At 46.7% G+C, this 8,759-nt stretch overlaps 1 protein-coding gene across 1 annotated transcript; it reads left to right on the top strand.

Moving 5' to 3' along the window:
- The first annotated feature begins 5,757 nt into the window (after nucleotides 1–5,757).
- LOC123044153 (copper-transporting ATPase PAA1, chloroplastic) lies at nucleotides 5,758–8,000 on the top strand. Its single transcript, XM_044466805.1, has 4 exons — nucleotides 5,758–6,102; nucleotides 6,241–6,294; nucleotides 7,088–7,241; nucleotides 7,639–8,000. Exons 1-4 carry the CDS (start codon nucleotides 5,863–5,865, stop codon nucleotides 7,641–7,643), a joined length of 453 nt encoding a protein of 150 aa, XP_044322740.1. The 5' UTR covers nucleotides 5,758–5,862; the 3' UTR covers nucleotides 7,644–8,000.
- The last annotated feature ends 759 nt before the right edge of the window (nucleotides 8,001–8,759 follow it).

Here is an 8,759-nt window from a genome sequence, read left to right as displayed (position 1 = left end):
GAAGGTATTCGGACTTTACAACATATACTGGGCTGAGTACCGCCCTCGATAATGAGCCCTGAATTTCCAGGTACGTGCATTGATCCGGCGTGACAAAAGAGCGGCTGTGGTGAGAGCATAGATCCCAAAAACACATTGGTTGCTGCCCCTGTAACCTCTATTTTAGATCGGCAAATCATAAGCTTGCCAATAACGCCGGTATCCCTCTTGGTCATTTTAAGTACCAGGAGGGTGTGGGCCAACAAGAGACAATAAAAAAGGTTTACACAGGGTCTTAATCTAAAAAGAAACCTTTGAACAGGGCCATGCTGCACGTATGTGCCTTTCTCTCCGTTGTGTCGTATCCTGGAAGGGTATAGCACGATGGTCATTTGTAAAAAGAAAGAAAAAATGGGTGAAAGAATCTGGTGTGACCATGCGTAAAGTCGGTTAATCTTAATGAACCGTGAGACTTCGATCTCTTGAGTGTCGGGCCGAACTATGGGCCTTTTACATGCGGGCAGCCCCTAGCACCACATATGGGGGCATAGCCATTAATCAAGCTCAGGTTTATCTGGGCTGCTATAACTAGGTGTGCGCCGAACACGTCTAGCCGTGTCCGTGGTCTCGAAGACCGATCAGTTACTTAGGTTGGAGAGGCCGTTCAGTGGTTCGGTTGCTAGAGCCGCCACGTAGTCTTCCGCGCGAAGAGAATGCTCTGTGTTTCCGGTGATAGTGATGACGCCGCGTGGACTGGGCATCTTAAGTTTAAGATAAGTGTAATGCGGTGCTGCATTGAAACGAGCGAAGGCCATTCTTCTGAGTAGTGCTTGATAGCCGCTCCGGAACAGAGCTATGTCGAAGATTAGTTCTTCGCTTCAAAAGTTGTCGGGAGAACCGTCTAATGTTAAACAGCCTGTGCAGCGGGCCTCTACACCTGGTATTACTCCTTTAAAGGTAGTACTGCTTTGGTTGATTGTTGACGGGTCTATCCCCATCTTGCGGACAGTGTCCTGATATATCAGATTAAGATTACTGTCGCCATCCATGAGGACTCGGGTGAGATGGTATCCGTCGATTATTGGGTCGAGCACCAAGGCAACCGAACCTCCTTGCCGGATACTAGTCGGATGATCCCTACGATCGAAAGTGATCGGGCAGACCGACCATGGGTTGAATTTGGGGGCGACGGGCTCTACAGCATATACATCTCGGAGTGCGTGTTTGCGCTTCCTCTTTGGTATGTGAGTGGCGTAAATCATGTTCACTATTTTGACCTTTGGTGGGAATTTTTTCTGTCCCCCAGTGTTCGGCTGGCGAGGCTCGTCCTCATCTTCACTTGGCGGCTCCCTCCCTTTGTGTTCGGCGTTTAGCTTGCCGGCTTGATGGAAAACCCAGGATTCTCTGTTGGTGTGATTCGCAGGTTTCTCAGGGGTGCCATGAATCTGACAGGACCTGTCTAGAATTTTATTTAGGCTGGACGGACCATCTCTGCTGCCTTTGAATGGCTTTTTCTGTTGACCGGGTCTAGAGCCCCTGAATCCGGCGTTTACCGCTGTATTGTTTGGGTTGTCTTCATTATTTCGACGTTTGTTTATATTGCGTCGCGGCTTTCCATTGCCATCCCTGATTTCGGATGTGCCTGGGTCGTTGGTGCCGCTGCGGGCCAACCAGCTGTTCTCACCCGTGCAAAAGCGGTTCATAAGAGTTGTTAGGGCTGCCATTGTCCTCGGATTTTCCTGGCCGAGGTGTCTGGCCAGCCATTCATCCCGGACACTGTGTTTGAAAGCTGCTAGGGCTTCAGCATCCGGACAGTCGATGATTTGGTTCTTCTTGGTCAGAAATCTGTTCCAAAGCTTTTGGGATGACTCTCCGGGTTGTTGGATTATGTGACTTAAATCGTCTGCATCCGGAGGTCGGACATAGGTCCCTTGAAAATTAGCCCTGAAAGCGTCCTTGAGTTGCTCCCAGCTTCCAATGGAATTTTCGAGAAGGCTTTTTAACCAGTGCCGAGCTGGTACTTTCAACTTGAGGGGCAGGTATTTGATGGCGTGGAGATTGTCTCCGCGAGCCATATGGATGTGAAGAATAAAGTCCTCAATCCAGACTGCAGGGTTTGTCGTTCCGTTGTATGCCTCGATGTTTACGGGTTTAAACCCCTCTAGAAATTCATGATCCAGGACCTCATTGGTGAAGCACAGGGGGTGTGCGGCGCCCCTGTACTTGGATGTGTCGTGGCGTGGGTCCGACGGCTGTAGTGTTCAGTGTTGATTCCGAGTTGGTAGTCGATCAGTATAGTCGGTTTGGTGGCCTTGATCCTGCGTAGGAACACATTTTCTAGATCCATAGATGGACCTGGCCATACCAACTGTTTTGTCCAGGTGCTCACGTTGATCGTGTGCTGACTTGTGTGTGGCGTCATTAGCCGCTTTGTCTCGACCACGGGGTGGTCGGTCCCACAGATCGGCCGTATTGTTTTTCGGCGGAATGGGCGCGATAGCCTCGTCGCCGAATTCGGGCAGCAACTTGCGTTTTGGGTAGCTCTTTGTGTGGCGATCACCACCGTATATTTCGTCAGTGTCGAGCACTTTGTTCCATCTGTGGTTGAGCGTATCCTGCGCGGCTTTTAAGCCGTTGCTTCTGCTTCTTCAAGCTCCTCACGGTGGCAATAAGACTTTTGTGGAGGTGCTATTGTTCCAAGTGCTTTTTCGGGATGATGTGTGCATCGTCGTCCGGACTGTTCTCCTCTTCGGAGACAGGTTTATAAGTTTTGTCTTCGGCATCGCTGTGATCGGACAGCGGCCCCAGACTCTGTTTGCCGTCTCCTTGCCCATCCTGCTTAATCGCTGGGTCTGCGGGGTCGCCGTTGTCTTCAGCATCGTCTGGGGTGTTATTCTTTCTTGTACCAGTGTCGCTGTTTTTGCTATGGCGGGGTTCAGAGCGGCGTCGCTGAGGTCGGAGCTTTGGCTACTTCTCAGGAGTTGTTGCATCCATCTGCTCCTCGCCATTGTTTTCTTTTGGTGTGTCCACCATGTATATGTCATATGACGAGGTGGTTGTCCAGCGCCCTGTGGTCGGTGGTTCCTGTTCTACCCTGGTATCGTTGTCCATACCGTCGATGTCTTCGGAGTCGAAATCAAGCATGTCGGTTGAGTCGTCGACAGTGGCTATTAAGTGGGTGGTGGGTGGGTAACGAATTCCTTCGTCGTCCGCTTCCCACCCAAGCCGGACATAGTTCGGCCAAGAGTTTCCTGACAAGGAGAGAGTTTTTAATGAGTTTAGCACATCGCCCAAGGGCGAGTGCTGAAAGATATCCGCGGAGCTAAACTCCCTGATCGGTGCCCAGTTAGATCCGATGGGCACGGATTCATGCGGTTCGGAGCCTATGGCCGGAGACGAGTCTGAGGGTCCGATGACACAGACCTCCTTGGAAGTGAAATCTGTGTTTGGCTCTACCGCCGCTGAGTGTGCGGCCTCCGTGGCAGGGTCCATCCTCCTGTCCTCGGATGGCACGATCTGCACTGGATTTAAAGCCAGGGCAGCTGCAGGTGTGATCTCCTGAACACCGTCCGACGGCAGATCTAGGTCATACTCGTTGTGACTGTTGGGTGCACCTGTCATGGGCTCGAATCCGTCGAAGATCAAGTCTCCGCGGATGTCGGCAGTGTAATTCAGGCTTCCCAACCTGACCTGATGGCCAGGGGCGTAGCTATCGATCTGCTCCAGATGGCCAAGCGAGTTGGCCCGCAGTGCAAAGCCGCCAAATACGAAGATCTGTCCAGGGAGGAAAACCTCACCCTGGACCGCATCGTTGTAGATGATCGAGGGGGCCATCAAGCCTTATGGTGACGACATAGTGGAACTCTCAATGAAAGCACCAATGTCGGTGTCAAAACCGGCGGATCTCGGGTAGGGGGTCCCGAACTGTGCGTCTAAGGCTAATGGTAACAGGAGGCGGGGGACACAATGTTTACCCAGGTTCGGGCCCTCTCTATGGAGGTAATACCATACTTCCTACTTGATTGATCTTGATGATATGGGTATTACAAGAGTTGATCTACCATGAGATCGTAGAGGCTAAACCCTAGAAGCTAGCCTATGATTATGATTGTTGTTGTCCTACGGACTAAACCCTCCGGTTTATAGACACCGGGGGGGGCTAGGGTTACACAGAGTCGGTTACAGAGAAGGAAATCTACATATCCGAATTGCCAAGCTTGCCTTCCACGCAAAGGAGAGTCCCACCCGGACACGGGACGATGTCTTCAATCTTGTATCTTCATAGTCCAACAGTCCGGCATAAGCATATAGTCCGGTTGTCCGAGGACCCCCTAATCCAGGACTCCCTCAGTTACATGCATGGAGCTACTAGCTCGTGACAGTGGAACTTGCTCAAGCGCCGGCTAATAATTCAAACTTTTTATTCATCCTATGGAAGAGCTAAGCCATGGCTAATCATGTTTAGCACAAAGTGCATGTAGAAGGGTGGCTTCTTAAATATGCACGGCGTCCAGCGATTAGTTCTTGGGCAACAGACGCATCTACAGTACTAGGATGATTCTAATGACTTATTATGGTGAACTAATTAAACGACTTAAATGTGTATGAAAATTATGTGCTCTCGATGGGTGGGACAGAAAGTGTGGGGCCAAATGAGTTGGCAGGCATTTTGTCGGGTCGTGACCACCCCACCCCCACCCCCCCCATTCGGTACATGTCCTCATCACATGTACCAGGTTGGGTACAAGTTACTACCAGTGCCAGATTTCGTCATACTAAGGAGATGGATCGAGGAACATTTGCTACTACCAGTGAACAAATCCAGGACCTAACAATGTGCTTTACCCGGCATATATTACATGTTGTAAAAGAACTACTACGTTGTTATACATTGATTCATAAATGCGTTATGGCAATCCACATGCAAACGGGTGGTGCCCATAAGCATACCACTAGACACCATGCACCAAAGGAGCTTTTTGGTTGTCAATCCCCTTAGCCGTTTGATAATCTTTCTATAGGTTCCCTGGAGAGAATGGTCTCATCACTATTGTCGTCAATTTCAAGGATTAAATCTGATAATGATAGATATACAAATAAAATAAAATAAAATAAAATAAAAACAGCAGGCAATTTTAGGTTTTTAGGGCATGTTCAATGGTTGATAAGGTAGTCTTATCTTAAACTTGCATATAATTTAGAGATGACAAAAAAACATGTCTACAATGGGTCATCTCTTAGTCTTATCTTCAATAACTAGATATTTTTAAAAACGTGGTGAGACATATTGTGCTAAGAGATCATCTCTTGTCTTCTCTTAAATAAGAGAAGACAAGCCTTTTCTTATGATTTCTCTCTCCTCCACCTCATCATTTATCCTATGTGACATTGCTAAGGTAGAACCGTAGAACCATTGTACATGCCCTTAGTAATAAATCGTTCACTAGAGGCATCTCTCTCATAAGCATGGCATCGACGAGTAAACAAATTACTGTTGGGCAATTGATAGAACACTCTGAGTGGCGACCACACCAACACTCCGAGTGGCGCAGCCAGCCGTTGGACATGAACATGGCGGATCTGGATGAGCTCCGCTCAAGATTATGTTCCACGCGCATGTAATTATATAGATTTGAGGATTCGTAATTGAGGCATAGGGTGAAAACAATAATTTAAAGTGTGATCACTTGGGTGATCACCCTAGATTTGGTGTATTCAGGGGTGTAAATACTCTAACGATGCTCTTATCCGCGATTCCGTGTCATCATTGGCGTGGCCGCCCTTCCGCTCAAACAGCGGAATATACTCTACGTAGAGTGATCGGATAGGCCATAGGCCCTCCTATCTCTGACGACGGGGGAGAAGGAGAAATCAGAGCAGGCAATGGAGTCTACGCTAATCACGAGATTATCCCCCCTCCTCCCCTCTCCCTCCAAGCCCAGGCCCCTCTCCTCATCCCCCCTCGCCGGAGCTCGCCGCATCGCCTCCATTTCCTTCTCATCCGGCAGCGTATGTGGCGTCTTGCGTCCCCGCGGCGGCGTTACCTCGTCGGTCACCGCAGCGGCGGCGGCGCTCGGCGAGGCGGCAGAGGCCGGGTCTGAGGCCATCTTGCTCAATGTTCAGGTGCTCCTCTCGCCCCGACCACTAGTCTGAATTTCGAACACCCCGACTCTCCATTCTGTTATTATCTTCGATTTGCGCTAGAGGCCGAGAGGGTTAGGGCTCAGGCATGATGCGCTGCTGTCTGGCTCTTACTTGCAGGGCATGATGTGCGACGGGTGCGCTGCCAGTGTGAAGCGGATTCTCGAGAGTCAGGTAGTCCGTCTCTCTTTCACTTACTCACTATTCATTTCTCTTGGGAAATTATGTCTGACCAAACCAATGGACAGTTCAGCACAGTAGGGCAGTGACTGAACTACGGTTAATTTTCTTTTGTCCATCGCAATAATTGATACCTATGCTCATATAAATTTTACTGAAGAAAAAACGGGAATGGATGAATCTGAAACAAAAAGAACGCAGAACACAACATCGTACTGGGTTTGTGCATAGAACGTAAGAGGAGCAATTCATTGATGAAGCTTAAGTAGTTAACTAGAGGTTAGAGAATGGGGATTGCCCAGATAGGTGTCCTCTTTTGCCTGCCTTCAATCCGAACATGACCTGAAACCATACGGGTCCTAAGTTTTCATCATAAAAGGCCATAAAAGTTTTAGTTGCTAGTCTTTGTATATTTGAAATTTCTGCCAGTGGTTGAGGGGGACGCCTGATCAGAAAGTAATGAATTGATGGGAGAAAGAAATTATCTCTTCATTTTTGCAATGCATTTACAGATTAATTTCGATTATGGCAGCAATGACTGGGTAGAGAGGGCAGCTGCCCATATGCTGAAAGCAACCGCTGTCATCTTGCTCAGCAAGGAAATGTATGGTTGATGTGGCATTTTGGTAAAGCAATTATCTGTATACGGATGTTAACTATATTGACCTGTCTAGATGTTTTCTTCCTATCATTCCAGATTCTTGAAACCCTTTCTGTTTCTACTATTTATTTCTTCTTTGATCTTTTGCTGCTGCTCACCATGGGCCATTCTTAATCCCTTCTTCAGCCTGAGGTTACTTCTGCTACAGTTGATTATAAGGAAGCAAGGGCTGTCGTGTGGACAACTCCTGAGGTCAAGGTGGCAGAAGATTGGCAGAAACAATGTGGAGAGAAACTTGCAAGTCATCTTGGTACTTGTGGATTTGAGTCTCACCCACAAGGTAAACTAATTGCTCGAGTTCTTGTGTGACCTGCTCCAGAAAATATGGAAGTCTAGAAGAAATAAAGATCTATTCCTTGTCTGCCTATGAATTATCGTCCCGACACAGAAGCACATCAAAATTTTATCATGTAAACATTTGGTCGGTAATGTACCAAATTGGTGCAGAATTATCCTAATTCAGTACCACAATAATGAAAATCCTGATCATCCTTACAGGAATGGACTGCCACTAAATATAGGCTATATACACATCAACCAGGACCAAACTCGCTATGGGATGTCCTTGAGCATGTTCATATCAACGCTGTTAATGCACCATTATTTCTCCAGCTTTCTGAAATCACAGTATCTAATATGCTGTTATCAGCTGAACTAAAATTTAGTTTCTATCACAGGGTAAGGTGAAGCCCGATAAAGTCAACTCTGAGTCTTAACTGCTGTCCCAAATGTTAACCAGCAGAGGGCACCTGATGCTCCAGATTTGTGTGACTCAGTGTGAGCTCCTCTGTGAAAGTTGTCCTCTAGAGTTCTGGAAGTGCAGATCATTATGTTCATGTTCTTATTTCTAGTGTGTAAGCAATGTAGCTTGCCTTGCTCGTGAACTTCAACTGGAACATTCCATCAAACAAATTGCAAGGGTCGTTACTATAAGCCAAGGAGTTTGACGAAATGTTGAATTCATGTTATGTTTGGCTGAACTTAGAATGAAGTGTGTAATGTCATGAAGATATTACAATTGAAATTTTTGAGTTTCTTAGCAGATGGCATCATATTATTCGTTACCCTCTGTAGTGTTTTTAATGGAAATGTAGTACAGTGTTTGTTTACTTCAAAAGGTTGTAGATGTTGTTGAGAAGTCATCATAGTGTGGCGATAAGAGTTTGTGGGGCATAACTTCATCATCTCTTTGTTAATTTTACTGTAATTAGAGTGTTATGTGCTCATCGGTCTGATCACAGGGGGGATTTTTTTTTTTTTTGCAAATTTACATGTCACAACATTTATGTATATTGGTAAAGTTTCAAGAAAATATAACTTCTTAAGTTGAATGTTTTCATTCAAACCTGTTGGTTAACAAATCCGTGACAACCCGCTTGGTAACATTTGGGACAGGGGAACGGGAGTTTGCATAAAGAGGTTTGTGGAGGGATTAAACGTGGGAGATAGATTCTCTTGTTCGCTATACCCACTGTTCCTGAATACGTATAAAATGTTTTGGCAGTTTAATGAACAGAGGTACTAGTATATAGGAATTATTAATCCAGGATGGAGCCCTGCTCATGAATTAACACGTCCCTTGTGGGAAGAAATAAATTGGTGCAAGTTGAGGGAGCCAAGTCTCATTCCCTTCCAAAAATAAGATTTCCATTCCCTTCCTACTTCAATTCCGAGTGACATTCCCTCTTATCATTCAGTAGCCTTTTTAATCTTCTAAACTCTCAACTGGTATTCACATCAACTCTAGCAGATTCCCTAAAAAGGGACATTTGAGTTTTTTTAGGGGATTAAGCATCAT

The sequence above is a fragment of the Triticum aestivum genome, chromosome 2B (assembly GCF_018294505.1).
Source record: "Triticum aestivum cultivar Chinese Spring chromosome 2B, IWGSC CS RefSeq v2.1, whole genome shotgun sequence".
NCBI lineage: Eukaryota > Viridiplantae > Streptophyta > Magnoliopsida > Poales > Poaceae > Triticum > Triticum aestivum.
The sequence above is the reverse complement of the archived record's forward strand: the minus strand, read 5'-3'. Positions and strand labels throughout refer to the sequence as shown.